This window comes from Rhipicephalus microplus, chromosome 2, assembly GCF_043290135.1.
Source record: "Rhipicephalus microplus isolate Deutch F79 chromosome 2, USDA_Rmic, whole genome shotgun sequence".
In the NCBI taxonomy this organism is placed as follows: Eukaryota; Metazoa; Arthropoda; class Arachnida; order Ixodida; family Ixodidae; genus Rhipicephalus; species Rhipicephalus microplus.
In genome coordinates this window covers 212,165,489-212,192,161 of record NC_134701.1, presented here as the reverse complement: position 1 = coordinate 212,192,161, position 26,673 = coordinate 212,165,489, and the positions used below count along the sequence as shown (strand labels likewise).

The 26,673-nt window shown below is 47.6% G+C and overlaps 1 protein-coding gene across 4 annotated transcripts; it reads right to left on the bottom strand.

Moving 5' to 3' along the window:
* Nucleotides 1–8,545: 8,545 nt before the first annotated feature.
* On the bottom strand, nt 8,546–26,582 carry sxc (O-linked N-acetylglucosamine (GlcNAc) transferase sxc). Of its 4 annotated transcripts, none has more exons than XM_075875669.1 (11): nt 26,467–26,582; nt 25,769–25,831; nt 20,706–20,856; nt 19,867–20,110; nt 19,708–19,782; nt 17,693–17,809; nt 16,936–17,135; nt 12,337–12,553; nt 10,938–12,248; nt 9,876–10,450; nt 8,546–8,873 (listed from the first exon to the last, which is right to left on the bottom strand). In XM_075875669.1, exons 2-11 carry the CDS (start codon nt 25,794–25,796, stop codon nt 8,723–8,725), a joined length of 3,069 nt encoding a protein of 1,022 aa, XP_075731784.1. In that variant the 5' UTR covers nt 25,797–25,831; nt 26,467–26,582; the 3' UTR covers nt 8,546–8,722. The 4 variants fall into 4 exon arrangements, with proteins under 4 accessions (XP_075731784.1, XP_075731794.1, XP_037277473.2 ...); XM_075875679.1 differs by having other exon boundaries at nt 19,708–19,776; XM_037421576.2 differs by lacking the exon at nt 26,467–26,582 and adding an exon at nt 26,220–26,441.
* Between the last annotated feature and the right edge of the window lie 91 nt (nt 26,583–26,673).

The window sequence follows — 26,673 nt, the reverse complement described above, 5'->3', positions numbered from 1 at the left end:
ATGGCGCGCGCGAAAGAGAAAAACACAAGCAAAACGCAAGATCCACGCGTCTCCGAGGGCAACCGCAAAGGAGATCAATCATTGTGCCGAAAAAGTATTGGAGACCTGGAGGACGCGAAGGGGTGCGAGGAGGGAGCGAGGAAGCCGAGCGCGCGGCGGCGAGTACACTGGATGGCGGTACTTTCCAAAGATCAAGGTACACCATAATGAAGGAGCTTTAGATTATTCTAGACAGGTCATGCCACCTAGCGGGGCCAACTCGAACTAAGCACGCCTGCCATCTCGGAAGCCATGGCACAAAATTGTCCAATGGCCGTTGTTGCTGCTATGGCTCTAGCCATTTTCGCTCCGCTGCTACTGCCCGGCTTTACTAGCAGCCATCAGAGTCCTTCAATGCTTTGAAGGAAGGACTCTGCAGCCATGCAGTAAAGCCGGGCAAGGAAAATTGAAGGACTCTGCAGCCATGCAGTAAAGCCGGGCAAGGCAACAGGACGTGAAAGTGTCCACTTAAGGGCGGGTAATTTGAAGTGTGCTACCACGATGTAGACCATGATAATGTGATTTCATTTCAAAATAAGCACTTTCTTGGCACAAAAGTAGAACCACGATGTTTCTGGACCGCTATTTCAGCAATCAACATCAACTTAACATTTGCCTTTAGTGTCCCTTTAAACCACGAGCGATTATGTGCGTTAAATGTTTTCCAACTTGCTCTGCACCTCCTCTGTTGTCTTGAAGGAATACGCGCAGTAACGCGTGTGCCTTTCGTAATGGGTTGTTGGCTTCAAACCACGAAGTCATTATGGTCTGATGCTCGGTGGCAACGTACGCTTGTACCACGCAATATTACAGCTTGTATTTTGAAGCGTGTAAACAGGATACATGTGTTAGTGCAGCGTTAAAGTTACTTTCACAGCATTTCCAAACAGAAGTAGTTTTTGAACTGCGGTTCCAAGCAGAGGCTTGGCTGTGTGGTAGAACACCCGCTTGCCACGCATCAACCCAAGTTGAAACCTCCCTCGAACCCAAATGGATAGATGGATGTGAAACTTTATTTAAAATAAAGTCCCAATTGGCAAGACTCAACGCGCATTGGTCGCTACCACGGTGGTCGCTACTATGTTGGGACAGTCAAGCCAAGCCCGACCGCCTCGGACCAACACCACCTAGAGTATTCACAAGGCCCGTTCATACCCCTCTCTCCAGACGGCATACGTCACGCTAGTTGTCTGATGTTATGACCGGCACAGCAAGGAGGTGGCTTGCAAGGGACGCTCATCGGCGTAACGGTCAAACGCTGTCCGCGTCATGCAGGAACGCGGGAGGCGTCTGTGTGCGCCGCAGGAAATGCACATCAGCGTCGCTGGGACACAAAGTCGGCGTCTAGCGCGTGCACGGACGGCTATAAAAGGAGCGTGTCGGGAGTGCGCTGTGCTCTCTCTCTGGACTTCGCTGGCCCGCTCGTCTCGAGTGCGCTCTGGGCCCTTGTGATGGAAAGGCGCGTCTGTACGCTCTCGTCGCAATGTACTTCTCTTGCAAATATGTAAATTAAACGCATCTTCTACTTGTTCGTGAGACGCGTCGCAAGAGTCGTCCTTCGCCGGATCCTGGGTGGCAGCCTCAACCCCTCCCCGGACATATCGCCGACTGTCCAGTGGCCGAGGACGCGTCGCTCAGGTGGTGGTGTTGGTCACCCCGCGCACTTTTTTACCCCGAACGGCGGACAAGCCACGACAGGTTTGCCTTTCATCGCTACCTGCTTCGCTGGTTAGACTGCGCACTGCTCTGAGTCTTCGTCCGTTCCCACGTGTCCTATTTTATTGGTGTTGTATCTGTGAGTATGTGATTACACATCGATCAGTGTGACATGGGACGTTGTTGTGTTCCCGGGTGCCGCGGCAATTATGACAGTGGTCCCAAAGTGCGTGTTTTCGCATTCCCCAAGGATGAAGCTCGGAAGAAGTCTTGTTAAAAGCCATTCCGCGAAAGGATTTCACACCAAGCATACACTCCAAGGTGAGAAACTGCTGAAGTTTGTTGTCTTACCGGCTCTGTCGCATTACTGGCGTTCTGGCTCTGTTACTGTTGAACGGAGCGAGTATCGTGAGTGGTGATGGTAGCTTTGTCGCGCTTCAGGTAGGGCAGTGCGGTAAAATAGAACAGAAATACTCAGGCTCGTGTCAAAGTTCCCATTAGCCCGTTTCGTATGAAAGGAATGAAGTCACTGTTATGCTTGGCGCAGGTCTGTGAACTCCACTTCCTCGAGGCTGACTTCATCACAAAGCTGTCACATTTCGACGCAGCGTCGGGACGGACATTGACAGTCGACAGCGAGAGGGTGCGCCTAGTGTCAGATGCTATACCATCGGTGTTTCCGAACTGTCCGTCCTACCCGAGCACGAATCGCAATCGTCGAGAATCTCCTGTCTCGAAACGATCTCGAATGGAAGACGAGGCCTTGAGCAAAGCGATTAAGGACTCTATATGCGCAAAAAAAAAAAAAAAAAGCGAAGAGGAGAGAAATGCTGTGTCCTCTTTCGAACACTTAAGAGGCAAGCTTTCTGCTGTATGCAGTAATGATTTCTGGACCATCAAGGCCAACGATCTTTGTGTGATGTTGCTCCGCATCGAAGATAATCCTTCACCGCACGTGAGGTTTTCCGTCACTGTGCTTGCTGATCTCTCACTTGCAGTCTCAGCAGGTATGATCAAGCTGGTTTCATTACCTTGCGGAGGCGCAGTTCCAGACGCAGTGCGCGACATCCGGACGTTGTCCTCACTGCTCAAGCAGCTGGAAAACCACATGACTGAGACGCCTGAAGTTGCAAGTCCGTCAAAAACAGCGTCAGTGTTGCAGCATATCGGCTCCTTATTGAATTAACTGTCCCAAGACAGTGACACGACCGAAGAACACAGTGCTTTGTTTCGTTTGCTAAATGAGGAAATAGCTCTCGCACTCGCTGCCTCCATTCGTCGCTACAGTGCTGAAACATTAGTGTTTTCTAGCATCCTGCACTCCATATCTCCGCACGCCTATAACTTTGCCAGATCAGCGTCGACGTTGACTTTACCCCATCCTTCAACCCTGCGCCGCGTTTGTTCCATGTATGGAGGCGATCCACTAAAGGAGCAAAACGAAGCGAACTTCCTCTCCTACATTCGAGAAAGAGTGAAGTGCATGCAGCCGCACGAAAAGACGGTGACGCTAATGATTGATGAAATTCATATCAAGCCATACTTCGATTATAAAGGGGGCAGCATAGTTGAACCTGCAGCCAATTCTCAAGAGGCAGCCACAACCGCTCATGTTTTCATGCTTCAGTCGCTCTTGTCATCAAACAAAGATGTGCTTCACATTCTTCCTGTTGCTAAAATGACCGCCAAAATTCTACACGAGTTCTGCAAGAAAGTAATTTTAAAAGTGGAATCTATGGGCCTCAGGGTCATTGCTGTAATTACCGACAACAATTCCCTCAACCGGAAAACGATGTCGTTTTTCTCAGAGAAACAGGAAGTAAGCATTGTATATTTTCATCCAGCCGACAACAATCGGCCTCTGTTTTATGTCGTAGACCCTGTGCACATACTGAAATGCATCAGGAACAACTGGATGAATAAAAAAAAACGAAGGAATATGCTTTTACTTTCCTGAAGTGAGCCTGTCAGGAATATTGCCCGACGGGCCACCCAGAATGAAAGCAGCATCATTTGAAGCCGTACGGCAGCTGTATGCACTGGAGCAGACATCGCTTCTCAAGCTTGGCTACAAGCTAAATTCCAAGGCAATCAATCCAACACCTATGGAGAGACAAAATGTAAAGTTGGTGTTAAATGCCATTAATCCGTTTGTATCAAATGCACTTGAGACGCGTGGCGAAGCCCTTGAAACCACATGTGCCAGTTCAACAGCTCTCTTCATAAACATCATATCGACGTGGTGGAAAATCGTCAACGTGAAGACCCCTTCGAAAGGTCGCCGACTGAACGACACCCTTCAAAATCCAGTGAATTCTACGGTGGATCAACAGCTGGTTTTCCTTAGTGGCATGGTAGACTGGCTGGATGCTTGGAGCAGCGTCAACATGAGCCATGGCTGCTTGACAAGGGAAACACATTCTGCGTTGAGACTCGCTTGCTACTCCCTTGTTGAGCTGTCACGGTACTGTTTAGAAGAACTGAAGTTCAAGTATGTCTTGCTGGGAAAATTTCAAACTGACACTCTTGAAGATCGCTTTGGTCGCTACCGTCAGCTTGCTGGTGCCCAATATCATGCTCACGTGAGGCAGCTTCTGGAGTCTGAAAAGAAAATTCGTCTGCAAAAGCTGCTGATGCTTCCGCAGCCAGACATCAGCAGCGAAAGTGACACAGAAGTATCGCAACATAACTTCTCTGTTCACATCTCAAATGATGAAATTTCCAACCCAAAGCATGACATGGAGGTCGTTGCTTATATCGCTGGATATTGTGCTCATTCAGCTCTGAAGAAGCTGTCATGCGCATTTTGCAGCAGCGTGCTTGTCCTGGAGAGCAGGAACATAGATGTGAAAAATAACACAACGATTGACAACTTGTCAAGAGGAAGCTTAAAGTTTCCGCAGCCATGTACTGTGCACATGGTGCTGGTGACAACGCTTGTTGTCGAAAAGCTCACCAAGGGAGAAAATGCAAAGGCGTTCCTAGCGTCGAACAACCAACGTGGCATTGTAAGCTCCATTACCACATCACTGCTAGGAGATGTTGAGCTAGAGGCTTGTGAAAATGGCCATACCTCTGAGACTATCATGCGGCATGTAGTGCGTGTTGCAACAAATGTCGCTCTGAACAACTTTTGTAGACTTCGAAATGACACCATCCAAAGCACCGCACAAAAAAAGGCAGCTGACAGAAAAATCAAAACCTTGAACAAGAAATGAGGTAGGATGGTTTTAGCCTTTCGTTCTAATAAAACCACTTCTACAAATGCATTTCTGATTATTACAGTTTGATCACTAAAGTGTAAAGGCAGGCGTAAACAAATGCAAACCGCGCAGGAACAAAAAAAAAAAAAAGGAAAGAAACACCGGCTTTCAATAAGTGCCCACAGCAGATATAACGAGAACGAGTGGCGACGACGGCCGGGGTGCAGGTGGGCAACTAGCGTGACGTCACGCTCTCCCTGGAGGGGCCTTGTCAATAGTCTAGGTGGTGTTGCTCGGACATCGTGGACCCTCTGGACAGCCCACAGTCGATCCCCCATGTCGGGATTCTTGATAGGGGATAGCCACTTATCTTCTCTGGATAGGTTCGTGCCCCATAACGAGGGGAGACGCCAGAGCATGTGGTCTAGGCTAGCGAATTCATTACAGTGCCTGAAAGAGCTGTACGGATAAATGTCGGGATCCCGGAGTTTTTAATCATTTTATTCGTATATCGATTTTTCAGTTGCCCACAAGATGATTTTTGGCTCATGACAGCACTAATGCAGAAGCCGGAATTTCTGCGAACAAGCTCTTAGCTTTAACGCGACAGCATTAAACTATGTAAAAAAATACCAGGTACAAGATGGAACTCATAACTAGGGCCCTCTGCTTGATGGCCCAGTACTCTACCACTAAGCTATGCTGGTGCTTAAAACTCCATTGCGAACTGACCTATGCAGACTTCACGTAGGGTAAAGAACTGCGTTAGCATGGGTAATAAAGTATTAGAACCGTAATGTTCCTACCAGGCATCACAAAATGTGAATAGCAAAATGAGTGGGTCATTGAATGCTTTAAACCATTACAAAAGGCTCAAGTGTTATATTTATTCATCAGTCACATCATCAACAAACTGCAAAAAATGCCAGGCATGTGCGGAAGACACAGCATAGTCACAGCGAAAGCTAGAAGAGCGGCCTTACAGAGCCTTTTTTGAAACACTCATTGGGTAACTACTGCAAGCATATTTGCTTGATACCCACTAGGGCAGTAATAATAAACCTTTGGGTAGTAGGCCAGCATTCGCTATGTTATTTTTCGTCATTCTTCTGAGAAGCCTCATCATCATCATCAGCCTGACTACGTCCACTGCAGGACAAAGGCCTCTCCCATGTTCCGCCAGTTAACCCAGGCCTGTGCTTGCTGCTGCCAAATTATACCCGCAAACTTCTTAATCTTATCTGCCCAATCAAACCTTCTGTCTCCCCCTAACCCGCTTCCCTTCTCTGGGAATCCAGTTTGTTACTCTTAATGACCAGCGGTTATCCTGTCTACGCGCTACATGCCCGGCCCATGTGCATTTCTTCTTCTTTATTTCAACTATGATATCCTTAACCCCCGTTTGTTCCCTAATCCACCCTGCTCTCTTCTTGTCTCTTAAGGTTATACCTACCATTTTTCTTTCCATTGCTCGCTGCGTCGTCCTCAATTTAAGCTGAACCCTCTTTGTAAGTCTCCAGGTTTCTGCTCCGTAGCTAAGTACCGGCAAGATACAGCTGTTATATACCTTCCTCTTGAGGGATAGTGGCAACCTACCTGTCATAATTTGAGAGTGCTTGCCGAATGTGCTCCACCCCATTCTTATTCTTCTAGTTACCTCAATCTCGTGGTTTGGCTCCGCGGTTATTACCTGCCCTAAGTAGACATAGTCTTTTACAACTTCAAGTGCACTATTACCTATCTCGAAGCGCTGTTCCTTTCCAAGGTTGTTGTACATTACTTTCGTTTTCTGCGGATTAATTTTAAGACCCACCTTTCTGCTCTCCCTGTGTAACTCCATAATCATGAGTTGCAATTCGTCCCCTGAGTTACTCAGCAATGCAATGTCATCGGCGAAGCGCAGGTTACTAAGGTATTCTCCATTGACTCTTATCCCTAACTGTTCTCATTCTAGGCTTCTGAAAACCTCCTGGGAGCACGCGGTAAATAGCATTGGGGAGATTGTGTCCCCCTGCCTTACACCCTTCTTGATTGGTATTCTGTTGCTTTCTTTATGAAGCACTATGGTAGCAGTTGATCACCTGTAGATTTCTTCCAGAATGTTTATATATACTTCATCGACGCTCTGATTCCACAGTGTCTGCATGACGGCCGATATTTCCACTGAATCAAACGCCTTCTTGTAATCTATGAAGGCTATGTATAGTGGTTGGTTATATTCTGAGCATTTCTCAATTACCTGATTGATAGTATGAATGTGGTCGATTGTTGAGTAGCCTATTCGAAATCCTGCTTGTTCCTTTGGTTGAGAAGCGTGGTATCCACTAAACACTTGCAAGGAATTTTGTGGGTAAGCGCCACAGTTATTAGGTGAACAAGAACAAATTTTTGTAATGGGTTAGAGCATTGGACAGCCCACTCGTTACGCTATCCGCATTGTGCGATGACTGGTTGCTCTTTCACTGTTTTAAAACACTTTATCAGTCGTAAGTCGATTGCCTTCCCAAAATCAAGCCTGCCTAAGGCAAATTTGCCAGCAAGTCACAAGCGCCTGCATAGCTCAGTGGGAGAATACCGAGCTGGCACTCAGCAGACCCGGGTTCGAGCCCCACTGCGTCTTTGGTGGTAGGTTCTTTCTCTAACTTCGTGCGACATGGTTACGGACATCAGCGGCGGCAGACAACTGCGCGTGATCCGAGCTGTGATCTCATAACAGCTTTCACTGTAAAATGCCCAATGTGTGTATAGAGAGTCATTTTCTCAAACAGTGATGAACAATGGCATAGTAGACGCTTGCCCAGTACACAAAAATTATTTATGGCATAGCGGTACATGCTAGTGTACTCATAGTAGTTGCCCCAAGAATTTAGAAAGGCCTCTCTTCCAGCTTGCACTGTGGCTGTGCTAGAGTTCTGTGCAAACCTGGCATTTTTTTTCTTATTCTTGCCCAGTACACAAAAATTATTTATGGCATAGTGGTACATGCTAGTGTGCTCATAGTAGTTGCCCCAAGAATTTAGAAAGGCCTCTCTTCAAGCTTGCACTGTGGCTGTGCTAGAGTTCTGTGCAAACCTGGCATTTACTTTATTTCGGACAACTATCGCATCAGAAAATTGCCCTTGTGATCCCATAGCAGCATTCACTACAGGAAACCAACTCACGTCCGATAGGCAGGTCGTCACATTGCCATGATATAGCACGTTCTGTTGATGGCTTTTTGGAGTCTCTAGTGACCCGTTTATCATGGTCTATCAGCGGCAGACATCTTATGAAACAGCAGTAGTAGTACCCGCAGCAGCAGTACATCCTCATATAGCTTTAACAAAAAGCCCTTACCAAAGCTAAGTATTGATTAATATGTAGGGTTTAACGTCCCGAAACCACCCATATGATTATGAGGGATGCCGTAGTGGAAGGCTCCAGAAATTTCGACCACCTGGGGTTCTTTAACGTGCACCCAAATGTGAGCACACGGGCCTACAACATTTCCGCCTCCATCGGAATTGCAGCCATCACAGCCGGGATTCAATCCCACGACCTGCGGGTCAGAAGCCAAGTACTTTAGCCACTAGACCACCACGGCGGGACTACCAAAGCAAAGTAAAAATCCTACTGCGGGACTACCAAAGCAAAGTAAAAATCAACGGTGAAACTTCTTAGCGTCTTTATTTCCAACTGAAGCCCAGCAAGACTAAATAACTCTTCTGCTAGGCAGTGTGCCCTCATGTTTATGTACAATGCTCTGAAGTGATGGTCACAAAGTTGCCACAATACGGCGTGCGTGTTGTGCTGGTGGCCTTCTGGTGTCAAAATGATGTTTGCTCTCAATCCATGATGTGGTCTAGTGGCTTGTTTTCTTCATAATTGGCCCACATCTTGAGGAAAAGGTTCTCCAGGTTTGATGTGTAGGTGCGCACATTGAATAATGGACTCTCCATTCGGGCAGCCCACACCTTGGCTCGAATGGCTTTGAGGCTGCAAATGAAACGATTGTCCCCTGTAGATGCAGACATATATGCTCTCTTCCGTGCCATTTGGGCAATTATGCCAAACGTAGTTGAACCCCTTCTCTCCAACCTCCCATTTTAATTCATTAAGAGATTTAGTAAGACCAAGTGCATGTTGTTCAGAGGCTAGTTGAGAATCCATATAAATGTAAATGTTCATTTCCCAATACCCAGCGTGCCCTGGCAATACTGTGGTTCAATCGATGTATAGAAACAAGCCAGCCTCTGCTGACAACATATAGCAACAGTCGCAACACAGTTATCAGGTAGTAAAAGACTCACAGTGGCCACACTATGCCCCTGTGCGGTACAGACGATACAGAAAGACCAACTGTGCATAATCACCAAATGACCTCACCATTATAGCAGTGATGATAAGAGACAGGCTAACGTAGAGCAGCAATGCTACTTCACACTGTTTTGCACACCAGCTTTGACACCACCTTATGGAGACCTTTACTGGCTGAAAAGAACTTGAAAATGTTTTTATTTAGCCTCTCATCACAAACGATCTATCTCAACACAAGCATCACATTTAGCCTCTCATCGCACCTCCCCCAAGGGAATCGTGAGGACATTTTTTGGGCTGAGAGAAGGCACCGTTGCTGTCAGACATTAACCTTCACCCACTTCTGCCATCGCCTTGTGAGCTGCCCAGCCAGCGAACGGTCGAGAGTGAGGCGCGAGCGGACAGGAGAGTGGGGCGCAAGGAGCTGCAAAGCACTGCACCTACCTTTTCCTACACTCTTGCACCACATTCTTCAGTTGCCATGGGTGAGGATAAGCAAAGCACTGCACCTACCCTTTCCTACACTCTTGCACCGCATGCTTCGGTTGCCATGGGTGAAGATAAGCACACATGCACGCAACTGTTGTTATGGGAGTGAGAGCGGAAAGATAACACCTGCCGGCGCACGGACAACGCTGAATGCCTGAATAGCCCGACTAAGAATTCGCATTTAAAACTTACTAGTCTCGATCGGTTCCTAGTCGTACTGCGATGTCCTGGTACTCTCGACGAGAGCGTGCCACCAGCTCAGGCACTCCCAGGCAGTGGAGCTGAGAGGCAGCCACGCGTGACGCCAAGGTCTCCCCCGGCCAAGTGACAACAGGTGTGCCAGCCCAGAGTACATCCATTCCCGTCGTGTGGCCGTTGCAGAGCGGCGTGTCGAGGCACACATCTGCCAGTTGGCCTCGACGCACATGCTCCTCCTTGGCAGCCACGTTGGAGAAAATGATGCGGCCTGGCTGCGTGAGCCCCTCGGCCTGTGCCCAGGCCTGCACGTTCGCCTCGCCCACAGCGGGAAAACGCAGCAGCCAGAGGACGCTGTTTGGCACGCGCTGCAAGATATTCACCCACATGCGCAGCGTGGCTGGGTCCAACTTGTACAGCTGGTTAAAGTTGCAGTACACAACGGCATCTTCGGGCAGGCCATACTGCTGACGGCACGTGACCAGGATGGCTCGCGGAGCCTCCTCTCCGGTAGCCGCCCGTGTGTTCACTTGGGTACTGGCCAGGCCGTTGTGTACCAGCACACCATTCACCTGCAAAATTCACCACCATGAGCACATTAACACCGTTATTATATTTAATACAACTTTGAGCTCACCCAGACATTTGCCTGCTGCCTAATCATGTTGTGCATGGGCAACATTGTTTCTTCTCATGGCTAAATTTTCATTCTTTTGAACCAGCGGCCCACACGCGATTACCAGAACAAGAAGTTTGAAGACCTTTCTCTGAAAAAACATTTGTTTGAGAGTTTAAGAGATTCTCAACACTTTGCAGCACCACAGCACAAAATCTAGCTTTGTTTAGTACTGCTGCAAGGTCCATGATGTGTTTGCTGATGCAAGTTCAATAGAGATACACTGGGCATCAACAGCAATATAGATTTAGTACATCTAAATAATATTGTGAAAATAATTGCAGGGCCATAAAAAGTCATTAAGCACTACTTCAAGGACATGGGCTCAGCCTTACAATACAGAAACATCGTGGATCTGGAGGAACAAGGCAAATGATACTCGCCTGAGCCTGCACTTGGCCGGAACTGATCATAGCTTGGACTGTAGTTGGGAGTTCAATGACGGTCTTGACCACTTCCACGCGTTCTCCTTGCTCAGCGGCGGCAACTTCACGTATCTTTTTGACCTCTGTCTTGTCGATAATTGGGGACAAATCTGTAGCATTCACGATGGACACATTGTCTGGCACCTCGCCATTGCCCTTGAGCCGAGACTCGCGAGATTCAATGATGGCACGCTCCATAAGATGGGGAAACATGTTGCGGTGGTCGCCAACGAAAAAGGTGTGTGGCATGTAGGCCAGCTTCTCAGAATACTGACTAGTAAGGTGTGGCGGTGATGTGATGCGATCAGTGACCAGGTAGTCCATGAAGGGAGCTCCACTGGTGCCAGGGTAGCCAAGCCACATGGCCTGCACTGGAGCCGGACGGAGTGCAAAGATCTCGTTGCGTGCGCCCTTGGTGTAGCCGTTCATGTTGACCAGGATGTGAATACCGTCGGCATGTATGCGGTCGGCCGCCTTTCCATTGCAAGGTATCTGTGACAAGTCGATAAAGTGCTCAGCCTCAGTGGCTATCTTGGAGCGAAAGCTGGTGCCATCATCTGGGCTCAGAGCATAGCAGAAGACCTCCACACGAGTCTTGTCATGGAAGCCCGGCACACTCTGCATGAGGTGGGACGTGGGGTGGTTGCCAAAGTCCGAACTGACGTAGCCAATGCGCAGCCTTCCCTGCCGCTGCCGAGGGTGCTGGTACGGAGCCCTGTGCAGCACCTGGATCTTCTCGAGGCACAGGTTGGCATGGCGAGCGGCAATGGCCTTACGGAAATCGTGCGACAGTGGATACAGCATGGAGTGGTGTGGGTGCACGGAGGGAAGACGGTTTTTCTCGAGCTGCTCGGCAACAATGGCAACCAGCTTCTTCATGCGGCCCTCATAATCGGTCCAGTCACACACGATCTGCAGGCAGTGAGCCAAATTACAATAGGCATCTGGGAACTCTGGCTTCAACTTCAGTGCAGTACGGTAGGAGGAGATTGCCTCTGGGATGTTGCCCGAATCTTTGTGAATGGATGCCAGATTGGAGTGAGCATCGGCAAAGGCCGGGTTGATCTGGATGGCACGGGAATAGCATTGAAGAGCGCCCTGAACATCACCCATTTCCTTGAGGGTGTTGCCCATGTTTGAGTAAGCGTCGGCAAATGTCGGAGAGATGCGGATAGCCTCGCGGTAATGCAGCAGAGCCTCCGCCAGCTTTCCTTGTTGCTGCAACACACTTGCCAGGTTAGAATGGGCCGCCGCAAACTCTGGGAATACCTGCATGCAAGCGTTACAGCACTTTCACTAATGTCGACAAAAAGAACACCTATGCTAGCATATACAAAGCTGTCGTTGCGAGCCTCACCTCCAGTGCCTTGAGGTAAAGGCGAGTGGCTTCCTCCACGAAACCTTGTTCCCTCTTAATGTTTGCAAGGTTGTTGAGTGAGTCCGCATGAGTAGGGCACAGACGAAGTGCCGTCTGGTAGCATTCTTCTGCCTCTGTCACCTGGCTCTTTTCCTTAAGTGCGTTGGCAAGATTGCAATAAGCATCAGGGAAATTTGGCTGAAGGTCGATGGCACGCCTGAGTGAACACAATATTGCGAATTTAGGACAGCAGCACTCAACTAGAGTCAAAATGTAAAACAGAAAGCACACATGCACTGAATGACGTGACCAACGACTGAGCTCTCAAAACTATGTTGACAAGCAACTCTTGTGTGAAGAATCGCCTTGTCTGTGTGAAGAATAGTCTTGTAAGGCTGAACTTGCCCCTGGCAAACATAGTACTCCTTTTGCTCGGGTAAAGATGCTAGCAAAAAATGAGTACATGTACACTTCATAACATTACTTCTGATTAATCAATTTCTAGTGTTTCATATTAACATGCAGGTCATAGCACTGCAGAAGGCTTCAATAAATGTATTTGAAACACGCTCCAACAGTACACATTTATGTGTGCATTCTGTCCCCTTGAGAATGCAGCCACAGCCCCCAATAACAGCACTTTAAAGGAGCACTCATTTTACTCATGCTAAGATTTTTGCATAAACGAGTAGCTATCGACCCCCTAGTAGCGATTATGACCTATAATGCAACTGAGGAACAAATAACACTTTTATTGGTTTATATAGCTTGTACCTAGCCCCAACTCAAAACGACCGGCAATCCTGCCGTGTTTAGGGCTGGGAGCGCTACCTAGCAGTCACTTCCAGATCGCACCACAGCTTACAACTTCACAGAAAAGAGTGATGCAGGCTCAGCTGCTCAAAAACAGTTTGTCTGCTAGGTCCACACATTCAGTCTTACCTTGTTATTTGCATTGACGTCGTCACCATACGAAGTGTCGACTAGGGTTAAATACGACAGTCTGTAGCATGGAATAGGCGTGATTCGCAACATCGCAAATCATTTTTGCTTCGATCGACTCTTTCCAAAACAACGATTGCAAAATGGACGCTTTTCCAAGCAGCAACGAGGAGGTGCCCGAGGATGCACGCTTTGGCCGTGCTCGCTTGTGTGTCTCAATTAGCTATATTGGTGTGCTTTGTTTGGCATGCACAGCACTCAGCAAAGGGGTCAATGAACTATTGGTATAAGGAATGCGCATTAGCGGAGAAATACAGTAGACTCCTTTTAAACGAAACCTGAAGGGATCAGAAAAATGTGCTTCATTTAAGATTAGTTCGGTTTACAGAGAGATAAACAGGGGTACAATACCCGAGTAGGAAAGCAAACATATTAATGGCAGTTGTTCCATTTAAGCAGCAATTTCATTCAAAAGAGTTTCGTTTAAAGGGAGTCTACTGTAGAATAACGCTCCTTGCTTGCCAGGTTCTTCCTTGCGCCTCCAAATGGCTCCACCTATTGGGCCTCTCACGCACTCTCACGGCTGCGGCAGCTGTAACCTGGTATTACACGAACGCAAAAGAGTTCACAACGAACTAAAATTCACTAGTAACGATACCTGAGTGTTACTTGTTAGTGTTGATATCTGTCTATACACTACTCCTTTAATAGCTTGTGGTCGTGTTGACGTGTAACATGCGTGTCATGCAAAGACATCTTCATTGCGCTTTTTCAGCCTTTCAAACCATATGACTGCCACTCACAATGGTTCCCTGACACGCTGACTAACAAGCACACACTGAATCATGCTGTTTTCTTTCACTGATCTTTTTTGGGCGGTTTGGATCTCGGTAATTTCACAAATTCGAAGCGGTGCGATCGAAGATCAGACATGGTGAGTGTGTTTCCAGACTTTGGCACTGACCGGCGCCATGTAAGAACACTCTGATTATACACATCACTACTATTAGCGCATTGTCACTCGGGATGGTATCTGTGAAAAGTATCAAAACGAACACGTAGCACTGGTGTTGATGTCGCAGGGGCACTCCAATTTCTATTATGCTCTCATTTGCTGTTTGCCGTTGAAATAAATCGACTTCCATGCGACAAACACGATTCAAATTTTGCCACAAGGACCTATGCATGCCGAGCAATTGAATGAAGGGCACATCTCGATTCTGAAATTTTATGTCGGTGCTCCATTAAACTTTCATTTCATGCGATATATTTGTGATAGCAAGGTAATTTTAAGAACACTACATACCAAAGCCATAGCCTCAAGGGCTGTTTGCATGCCTGACATTCACAAAGTGCTTTGTCCACTGTCATTACATGGGCTACTGTAAGAAACCTTGGTTGATGCTACATTAGAATCTCGATGATACGATTACGGTTGATGCGAATTTCGCGATGATGCAAATTTTAAGGTTGTTTTGGATGAACTACATCATATAAAATACACCGTGATTCGGTGTTATACGAATGGTTTCCCCAGCCACCGCGGCTGTTACGAATGTTTGACCGCTGCATGCCAGTGGCGTAACGCGGCAAAAACACGCCACGAGGCCGACGCGAAAAAATCGGTCCGAGACTAATTTTCCCACCACACGATGGCATAGTATCGCCTTTTTGCTTCCAGCTTTGGCTTCACCGACTGCTCTATCTCTCCAACCACGTGATGTCAACAACCAGCCGCAAATCAACATAGCGGCAAAGGCATCTGCGGTGGGTCGCGTCAGTGCTATCGCGATCTACCTACGCGGCGCGTCAAAGCTCACGGCCTTGACGAGGACGCGGTCGTCGAGAGCGGCCGAAAACGCCACCACCGCTGTGTCTGCTCATGTCATTTTGGGTGGCGTGTCTTCCGAAATAATGTTAGTAAAGGTGTAAATTGCTTCTTTTCAGTGCCTTGTATGCATAATTATAACTCGGTACGAACTCCAGTGATCAGGAACCGGGCAAAATGGAATGAATTCTCAAGCGGCGATGGCAGCGGCAGGGGTGGCATGTATAAGGTGGGGGTGGCATGTATACGAAGCGCAGAACAAATGTGGAAACGCTTTCGGCGGGCGCTGACGTGGTTTTCTGGCTGCCCTGGCATTTTCGCGTGAATTCTCCAATGCGAATTTTTCAAGACACATTTTTTTTTTTGTGTCGACTTCCCAGCGCAGTTTTCCGGCTGTCCTCGTGGGGAAGCGAGTGAATTTCCAATGAGTTCGGCCGCTTTCGCTCGCTCTGATGTCAACTGTGAGTGCGCTGCGCCAGCAGCATGAGTGAGGAAACCGCGGTACTTAATTAAGAGACGGTGAAGTTCAAAAGAACATCACAGACTTTTTTTTTCAGCAAGGTGTGGTTGCCAATGAAGTTCTTGTTCATTATTTTTATCAGCTTTAAGGGTAGATGAAAGTCGAAAAATTGCGTTTTTAGTGAAATTTCTCATATTTCTGGTTTTTACTGAATTGTAATCCTCAACCCTTCTTCTATCATCTGTGAAACTTTCAAAATGAAAATCGCACAGGAAAATGCAGAATAATGTGTATAAGATGTCGCGGTGGCTCTAAATTTCGCGAATTTCCGCTAATATTGGCCACCTTTGAATGCTTGCTGCACCCCGTTGCATCGCCGCCCGGCATAGCGACCAGTTGGGAAAGTTGCATTCGGCCTTTTCCGCCAGCTTCGTACGTGAGCAAGAAAATATCATAAACAAAGCATTTTTACCACGGGGTTTGAGCAGTTTGAAACGCGCGGCACTGTAAGCCGCATTGCCATTGGCTACCAAGTCAAGCGTTTTTATGATGGTGTTTGAGCAGTTTGAAACGCACGGCACTGTCAGCCGCATTGCCATTGGCTACCAAGTCAGTGTCGGCGGTACGATGACAGCCATCGGCATTTGATTCTTCTGCTTATTTGCGAGTCTACGCTTATCAGTTAGTATACTTAGAATTGTCAGAACTCTACGAATTTTTGCACATAGCATGATGAAGACCCGTACAATGCAAGTATCCATTTTTATTTCCAATGCTGCTTAGTTATGTTTTTTCAAAATATTACATAACATTGAAAGCCCTTGGCAATTAGAGCCATAGTAGATTTTTCTATTTTATTATTGTATTTTACTTTTTTACACATGAAACTTGTAGTTTTCTGCACTCTACAGTTCCAAAGGATCACAGTGAGCTATATCTGTATGCTTTGTCTCAAAGCTTTATAGGTCAGAATCATCGCATAACAATGGCCATAATTTTGCAGTATGTGGTCTGCAGAAATAAAACGAAACAAGCTACATGAAAATAAATGACATATTTGAAAAGAGGAGAAAAACTCTTTTAGCATGGCAATTTGTGTTCAATTCAGACTCTTATTAAAGAAAATAATTTTTCGAGTCGCATCTCCCCTTAAGTTGTTTTGGTTCATACGAATTCTGGCTGATACGAATATTTTAGGTGCTGCCTTCAAATTCGTATCATGGAAAATCTACTGTACTAGCATTCAGGCTTACGACGTTTCCCAATGTTGTTACATGCAGCAGTTATGGCTTCAGGCTTCGTGAAGTTGTGCGAAGCAAAAAATAGAAGTGATGCAGCTGAATGCACGGCAACACAACACGCGACGTACCTGTACGTGTCCACAGCCAGATCGATGAGCCCTTGTTCATAGTAAACGCAAGCCAGGTTTCCATGCACCACTGCATTATTTGGGCTCAGGTTCAGTGCCCGCAGGTAAGCTGCCACAGCTCGATCGAAAATGCGGGCTTCCTTCAGCACATTGCCCAAGTTGATGTAGGCATCAAGGAAATTCGGGTCCAAGGCCACTGCCTGATTCAACAGACGAAAGGCTCGTCATCAGGATGTTCCAAATTACAGAGCAACATTTCGCTGCTTGGAGAAATGCTCCTCATATTATAGTGCACACCTAATGTGCCTTCACGATGGTGCGAACTTATGCCAGCAAAGGTTGCTTCAAGGAATAGCGTTAACTCTAAAATGTGGCTTCACAGTAGCACGATACAGCTCTGTAAAGGTAGTTTCACAACGTAACCCTGCACGACAGTGAAGCCACAGGAAGCAAAATTGATCTATTCTTTATTTATTTTCGCAATAATATTGCCAGTATAAGTTTAAATACTCCCACCACTAACATTCAGAGCGTGCTTCAAAGGTACTTAAACAGCGCCCATGCGACGGGATAAGGCTGCACGTTTAGTTAAGAAGTGCATGCAAACAAAGTAAACAAATCCTACAAATCAAGTCCGAATGAGCTCACACACAAATGGTGCTTACAGAAAACCGGCCGCTAATTGGGCAATGCCAGCACCAACTATTTTGTTAACTAAAATACTACTTGAATTTTTCACAAGGCAACCAACACTCACCTTTTCAAAATGATGAATGGCCAGCCATATCTCCCCTTGGGCATTGAAAACGCAACCTAGATTGCTCCAGGCCACGGCAAACGTTGGACAAGTCTCGATGGCCTTTAGGTAGCAGGCCTGTCGTAATACCCACAGCCCAAACACAATGTTAACAGAGAAGCACAGGAAAAAGCACTCGGTTGTATTGGGCGCCACATGTGCTGCTTTGCTAATGCAGCAGCGCGCTCGCGCCAGGAAGAAAGGTTGGGAGAAGGAGCTGGGAGGGGACGCGCACGCTCGCTGCCGCTGGGCACGCATGGGGCGAGGGAGCATTGTTATGCTGCAATTGCCGCTGCAGTGTGCGCGCAGGGAAGAAGGGCGAGGCCAGCAGAGCAGGCACCTTGCTTCCAGTGCAACGACAACATGGGGCAGCGAAGCAAGGTGCCCCACGAAGGGCTCGGCCATCTTTGAAGGGGACGACATAGAGGCCAAAGAAAGGGGGGCAAACCCGGCGTCAGGGCAGACTGACCGGGCACGCTGCCGGATTACCACTGCAGGGATGCTCAGGAGAGAGGGCTGGCGCTGCAGTCTTGTCAATCCGCCCACGGTTCTACAGTGTCCGCTTGGCCGCTCGCAGAGCTACCAACGCTACACCCCAAACGTGTCGCTTAGAAAGAAAAGAGAAAAAAGTTCATATTAGTAGAGCTCCCACTGAGGAGTGGGGGCGTAGGAGAGGGACACGGGTGCACAAGGCACCCGCTGCCGCCCGCTAACGGTCGGCCCTCGCCCAGCGCTTGGCTGGTGGGACACATGCCCTGGGTTGAGCCGGGCCCCTCACCTCGTCCACTAGCCAAGCAGGAAGAACGGCTCACTAGGTGAATTATCAGCTTCTCACACACAAAGAAATTGCCCTGACAACTCTGGATGCGAAACGACAGGCTAGCTGACCCACCTGCAAAAAAAGAACAACAGTGCAAATGAAAACGTGGGCAAAACAAAAGGAGGCGTGCAGGAGGGCGCTGTGTGCGTCCTCAACTCGTCTCTTCCTCTTCCACCTTTGTTTTCCTTTGCACCACTTGTTCTTTCAAAAAAAGCCCTGGCCCCTCACTTCTGACAGGTGGGTAGCTGTGCTAGCTGTGACCTAACATGACCTACCTAAGCTCACATTGGTGCTCACCACGTGCAATCACTTCACTCTTTTGCAAAAAAGCTTTAACAACAAGAAAGGCCAGGAAAAGCACTTTTGCAGATAAGTGTGAAAAGCAGAGAGAAAGATGATTAGTCTAGCAGATTGCACATGCTGGGTGCCCTTCCCTTGCAGGAGGAACACACACAAAACGCCAAAAGTAAAACTCCCTCTCCAGCTACTCTGCCGCAAGCGCGTCACGCTGCCATGCTTCGTCGCACGTTGCCACAGCTGCCACTGCTCAGCCAGTTGCTGCCTAATGCAGCAAAAGGGCGATCCGATACAGCAAGGCAGCGGTTCCTGAAAAAGGTACGCAAGGCGCCGTCGTCGGGTGCTCCGATGACAGGTACGCGCGCTGCTGCCGCCGCCGCCGCTGCAGTGCGCCGCGCTGCCGCCACTGTTGCTGCTGCCGAGGCACCCCCTAGGGCCCCGGTGGCGCAAAGCCCATTATGGCTGCACCTCCACACTTTGCCAGGCAATGGTCGGATGGGTGAACTAAAGACCATTAAGTCTACAAAAGCCTTCCAAACCAATTGCGGGCCTGGCAAAGCGTGGTAGCTCCTTTCTTCGAACTGCCATGGTCTCCGCAATAGGCTACATTCGGCCGCTGGCGAAGGCACCGAAGAAAGGACTAGACCAAGTGATTCTTAAACGGTAACCAAGAGGTGAAACGAGAAATAAACGCTGCGCCGCAGGGAGAGGGAGCCTTACTTCTCTGTGGCAAGTCTGCAGCAGTCCTCCTGCAGAGGAAGCCATCCACACTATCCTGTTAGCAAGCTGATGCGAGTCTAACTAGAATAAGCTACGAAGCTGGACAACACAGGCAGACAACCAAGCATGGTCGACTTACCTTGGCTTCATCTAGTCTACCTAAAGCTTTCAGCAAGTTCCCCAGATCACTACGAACGCAGTACAAATCCTGAAACAGCAAGGCAGAAAGAAGGGGCATGCTTGGTCAGAAACTGTCCCTGAGGTTTTCCTTCCTTGAAAAGTAAGCAACGCAACTCACTGGGTTATACTGAAGCGCAGACACATAAGCTTGCACAGCCTGCTCCATGTCACCAGCAGCGACCAGAGCTGCGGCCAGGTTGATGTAACCATCAATGAAGTCAGGTTTCAGACGCACAGCATGTCTGTAGTTTTCCAATGCATCGGACAGCTGGCCTCGCTCCTTGTAAACGTTGCCCAAGTTCGAATAGGCTTCGGCAAGCAAAGGGTTCTGCTTAATAGCCAGTGTTGAGAAGTTGGCCGACCTGCACATTTTTGACAGCCGCATTCAGAGATGTCCTCACCCAGAAAGTCTCATGCATTCCTTTGCGCCATATCCGATATGCTCGATGTCTAGTTCAAACGTGGCTACACCTTCGTTCACGAGTGGCCACGTCAAACAACCGGGCCTTATGCTAAATACACCAGGCTGTCACATAATGCTAAATTTACACAAACCATGGAGTGTGCAAAAGTGGCAGTTGGGGGGAGTCGGCTATGCACTGTCCAAAGGCTCTGTCAAACACAGGGGAAGATGTCACGAGGCACGAAAGCATCATTTGCCGTTAATTCATTAAAAAAAAGAATGTGTGCCAATATATAAGACAGTGTTATAAGTGGACATTGAGTACATGCTAACTTCCAAATAATTCTTTAGAGCGAGAAGACATGGCAACAATATTGTCACCATGGCTTCGATGGCTACCCAAGCATATTTAGTCCATTACTGAACATGCAATATGGTGTGCTAAGGCAGCCTTTCAAGTAAATGGAAAGCTGTCACATAGCACGACATCTTTGAAGCTTGGGCAGCACCCAGAGGTGCAACAGTTTGCTGTTAAAACAAAGCAGCTGACTTACTTGTCCAGTCGGCGACACTGGAAGTGTATGGAACTTAGAAGCAAGAGCACGCCAGTGTTTGAGGGATCTTGCCGCCAGAGTTGCATGCAGTGGCGCTCGGCGTTCTCGTAGTCGCCTGCCTGGTATTCCCGGTGAGCCAGCTCGGCCAGGCCTATAATGCAGTGTGCACAGAAATTTCTAACTTCTACTTCAATATGGCAGCTGAGGTGCACTGTGCCAGAATGGGCCGTGCATGATAGTGCAACAAAGAAATGCATACAAGAAGGATGGGGATTAAATGAGCGCGCATCTGTGAATATGAATTTATTGCCTTAAAGAGGCTCTGAAACACTTTTTCAAGTAACCATGGAATGAATTCAATAAAAGAGCTTATTGCCTCACGAATCTAATGCTGCAAAACATTTTAAGAATCCGTCCAGTAGAAACGGAGTTCTCTCTTCTCTCGCTCGACGAAAGTGCTGGAAGCTAAGCAGGGAGAATGGCATGGGCAAAGAAAATACGTCATGCGCGCGCCTCGTGACCTTGAACACTTTTTTTTTTCCTTTGAATAAGCGCTTTTTAACTGTGATCGCACGCACATGGACAAGTTGCGGAAATTCCTCACCGTTCAGATCAGTCGCTGGCTGATAGAAGACCTTCTACGAGCAATTTTCGAGCTTTCTCCACCATTTGTCGAGAGAAGAGAGAGAAATTTTTGCGTGCTGCGCCATACATAATGTTCATGTGATGTCACTTCCGCCGTTGTTGCACTCTCCCGCCATGCCTGGGTACCTCCCTGGGTACTCACGGCATTTCGCGTGCTGCAGCGTGGTTTGTTGGGGGCTCGTCATCTATTGCTGTGTACGATGTTGAAAAGGAAGTATTGCGGTTTTTTGTTGTCGCACCTTAATGAGCTCATCGGATCAGGAAGGCCTCGTTTGTTCACTCGATACAAGACCAGAAAATCAAGATGTGCGACACGTATACCAGCCACCGCGTACACCGACTGCCCGCCACGACCTACGAGGGCCAATTATCTCGCTTTCACTACAAACACCACAAATCGCGTGGCCCAAGAACAAGTGAAAGCTCAAAGTCTCTCGAGCCGCAGCTCCCATTGAAAACGAGTCGTGCAGAGCTAGGCATGTTTACAAGAGATTTAATATTAATATTAATATATTGCTGCGGCCTACGCAACCAAAGTAGCAGCGTCCCCCCGTCTCCGTCCCACCAAGTGTTTTAAACAGTGATGTTGAGCCTATTTGATTGAAATTTGTGGAAACAGCCGAGGAAATATTATGCAAGGCAGATAGAGACTTCGTGTGGTGCGTGCCGCGGTAATGCCGGTCATCTCTCTTTTTTTTTTTTTTTTGCGCATGGTTTGACACCTTTTTCACCTTGTAATGGAAACCATGTTAGGGAATAAATTGACCAACTTTTCAAAATCTTGACCCTCCAACTCGAACCGATTGGCAATAGTTCAAAGTGAACTAATATTGTTTCGCATCCATTTTCACAGTGTGTTTCAATGCAATACCTGAATTTCCGCGATCACCATCACATCATTTTAATCGCCTCCCTGACACGCTGATTGTGCAAGTAGTGGTCTCTGACAAGTTTGTATGTACAGTATCTTGGTAAGCTATTTCTGTTTGCAGGTAAGTGCTTGGCTATAGCACTTATCCGGAATGAAGTGACACATGAAGACACAAATACCACCGAGTTTCTTCAAGTATTTTTTTTTTGTTAATCCGCGCCAGCCAAACACGCCGGTACTTTTCGGAAAATCGCATTGCGCGTTCTCAATTTCGGGTAATAACTTTCGGCAAAGAAACACCCTGAAACTCTGCTCCCTCTTCGGGGACTACGAAATCAACTTGCCTCACTAGCAGCCCTCAAACTTGCATCGTGAGGCAAAACTAAATAGGCGCAAGCACGAGGAGACAACACGACAGCAGTAGGCGACGGAGTCGGTAGCTACTCGGGCATGTCGGCGGCACATTTCGGAAGTGACGAAGGGGCGCTGCGTGACGCACGTGCACACTGTGTATAATATTTGGCTCGCGTGTTCTTGGGAGCCACTACTACCAGTCAGTAGCATTTTCTGACCGTGCTCAAAAAGTATTGCAGGGCCTTTTTATGATTACCAAAACATAATTAGGCAGACATAATGTGCCTGTTGGCTGGTTAACTCAATAGGCTGAATATTTCAAAACAACACCAAAGGCACAATATACTACTGAGGCAAAACTAAATGGGCACAAGCACGAGGAGACAACACGACAGCAGTAGGCGACAGAGTCGGTCGGTACTCGGGCATGGCGGCACATTTCGGAAGTGACGAAGGGGCGCTGCGTGACGCACATGCACACTATGTATAACCCCTTCAGGCGCAACGTCCACATTTGTGGACGCCAAGTTCACACCTAGGTGTTTCGAAAATAGGTCTTGAATCTCGCGCGCAAACAATGCTCCCGCAACCTCTGCATCTTGCTGCAAAGACGCGTGGCGCCATCTCTTGCACCTGGTTCAAAATAACATCATAAACAAAAGTCAAAATGGACGCCTCCACTTTCTATGGCGGGACGCGTAAGTGGCTCTGATGTTTTTATCGTTTACTTCGTACCTTTTTAGCTGACGTGAAATTTTGCATTTGTCAGTAATAACTAAGATATCCCGCATGCCTTTTAACAATATTTTGGCAATATGAAATCATTTGTATTGACAGAAAGGTTCAGCTAAATTTCGCGTCCACGAACGTGGACACTGCGCTTCAGTGCCTCCTTTGTTGAAAGGCTGCTATTTCTCTGTGTTTCACTTCCGGCAGCATCAAATGATGTTTACGTTAATAATTTTTGTCACCAGGAGTTCAAGATCATGCATCGAGACGACAAAAAGTCGACGGTGAAACAGCATAAGACGTCCTTAAAAAATAGCCAATGGAGATGTTTCCGATGGAGACATTTCGGACGACGAAAAGGAGGAAGAGAATGGAGAGAACACAAAATTACGTTCTGTTTGAAAAACCATTAGCCTTTTAGTTAAGATCCTGCCGCCCGGTTCGTGGCCGATCCCCCTTTGTGGGTGTGCGCCAGACTATCAAGGATCATCATCATCATCAGCTGAGCGTCAACAAGCCCCAGAAAAAGCGTGGCCGACCAAGCTGTGAGAACCCCCAGGTGATGAAAAGGAAGGCACCCAATGCGTCACCCCTGCCAGTGAGCACTCTTCGCTATGACGGCATCAAGCACTGGCCACAGCAAATGAACATACCCAACGAACAACGCTGCAGGAGGGATGAATGCTCATCCAAGAGCCGCAACCGCTGCAGGAAGTGTGACATTTTTCTTTGCCTGACATCGCAGAATGACTGCTTCTACCTCTTTCACACTAAATAGACTCTTTCTGGTAACTTCTCCCAACATTACTTTGAAAGAAGTTATTTTTAATTTAAATGGAAAGCGTGTTTTCTTCTTTGTCGCCTTTCACTAATATTACTGCTTTGAGGCGCAATGTCCACAAATGTGGACGCTGAGCAAAAATTGAACCAATAAACATATTTTGCATTTGTTTTGAGTTTCTTACTTTAAAAGGCTTAAATAATGAAATTATGAACAAAAAAAAATTTTCACGTTGCCAGATTTAATTCGCGCCTGAAGGGGATATTATTTGGCTCGCGTGTTTTTGGGAGCCACTACTACCAGTCAGTAGCATTTTCTGACCGTGCTCAAAAAGTGTTGCAGGGCCTTTTATGATTACCAAAACAATTAGGCAGACATAATGTGCCTGTTGGCTGGTTAACTCAATAGGCTGAATATTTCAAAGCAACACCAAATGCACAATATACTACTACCATTGGGAGCTGTACGTTTATTCTAGTTGCACTGAGGTTTTTTTTATCACTTCACATAACACGTACTATTTCAAAATGTCAACACACACTTCGCATGCCCAGTGCCCATGCATCTAGTTTTTCAGACACAGATAGCGCCACTACATAACAGGGAACATGGCACTGTCATTGTGTGGCATAACCTCCTAGATTTCCCTTGCCTGCCGGATTATCGGCGGTCTTTTGGGAGGCGGCCGTCATCGGAACTATGGAGGTGGCGCCACTTAAGTAGGGGTGTCTCCAAATAAGTTTTTACGTTTTTGGAGCTTATATGCAACAAAATAACATGAAAGGTCTGAAAAAAGCGTAAACGTAATTATAATTGACCCTACGTAAGTGCCGCCGTTATAGATGACAGGCATTTTGCACTCATTCAGCAGGCGACCCCTTTAATACAAGGCATAGCCTCTGAAATTATCAAACGCCAAAATTGCCGATCTCAAAGGCCAAGTACAAAGACCCTTACGCTACGCACGTAGCGCCGCCACAAATGACGGGCGTTTCGCGCTCATCCGGCAGGCAAGGGAAATCTAGGAGGCTATGGCAGTGGCAGTCATCAAACTACGCCTAGCAGTAGAAAGGCTACTATATCATTCTAGAAGCTCCAAGAGATGATAGTTTATCCCCCCCCCCCCCTTCAGTTTTAAGGTTTCTAACCTTCATTTAACGAAAACAGAGAATAAAAGCTTAATATAATACGTCAAAACTTGTTGAGGTTGCCAGATAATAATAATAATAATAATAATAATAATAATAATGGAGCAAAAACTTGAATCTTAAGCGATATTTCAGATTGCACGGCGTTGTTTTTTTAAGCCGCAGTGAAATGCACCAAGCTTTTTTTTTTTTTGACGCACAAGAGTGTTTTATATCATCAAGAGGTTATCAAAATGGGGCAATGAATGACGAGGTTAGAATTAATAAAAAAAAATGAACACATCTTGCAAGCACGCAGGAGGCGCACGAGAGGCGACGTGGCGCACAATGGGTCATTAGAAGAAAAAAAAAAAGCAAAGCGAGCACTGGCTGGCAGGACAAGTCCCTAAGTAAACCAGCGCCCGTAAAACGCATTACGGACCACTTTTCCGAAGTTTCGAGTGTTCAACCATGGCGATGCGAACGCCAGCTGTTATACCGGGAAGGGCGACGCACATGTGGAAAACGATGGGAACAAAAACAGCTGCAAGCTTACTCTGGAATGCCGCAGCCGTGGTCGCCATCTCACCGGCCCCGGTCACCTCGTGCCACTTCAGCCCTATCAGAAGAAGCAGCACGCGAAGAAACCGCAGCCAGGTTATTTGGTGCGACGCCAACAAAAAGCAAGGCCTCACAATGCAACGTCACAAAAGAAGAGAGGAAAGAAGAAAAAAAAAGAAAAACACGGCTCTTCCTTACCCTATCTCAACGGAGGCCATAAAACTAGCAACTCGGCGATTAAAGGGCGACCGCGAATAAACACAAGCGCCAAGAACCGCGCATCGGATCGGACGTTAAGGGTGATCGCTGATCGCAACTGAACGAAACTACCCCCACCCTTCAATGGCTGATCCTTAGTTTCCAGGAATCGGAGAGCGACCGCCATTAATCGGTCGCGTCAGCGCACACGTTCGAGCGCTAAGCGACGGACAAACACGATCGGCTACCTTTAGGTCGGCACCACGGAGGCAGCCACGATCGCTGTGCTGGCGTTCTCCAAAGAAGACCGCGGCGGCCCTGCAGGCCCACAGGTAGTAAGCCTAATGCCAGCTCGAAGGCAGGCAGCGCTCGTGCTAGATCGCACACGGCGGCGATTCGGTGCGCGAGCTCGCGTGCTAGGCCCCAGCTAGGCGCGAGTCGATGACCAGTGTCGCAGCAGCTGATCGGCGTAAAAGCAAAACCAACAACACTTACCGATCGGTGGTGTGAACAGCTTATAAAAGAAGATCTTCGGTGCGGACGACAGTCGGCGAACAGGCGTCTAATCGGCCCCGTCGGCTCTGTGTCAGGCCTAAGTAACAACACATATATTAAAATGGAACAAGAAAACGAGAAAAATTGGCTCACCGCTGCTAGTGACGTCAGCGGTGTTGACGGAAGAAAGAATGGAAAAGCACGGCG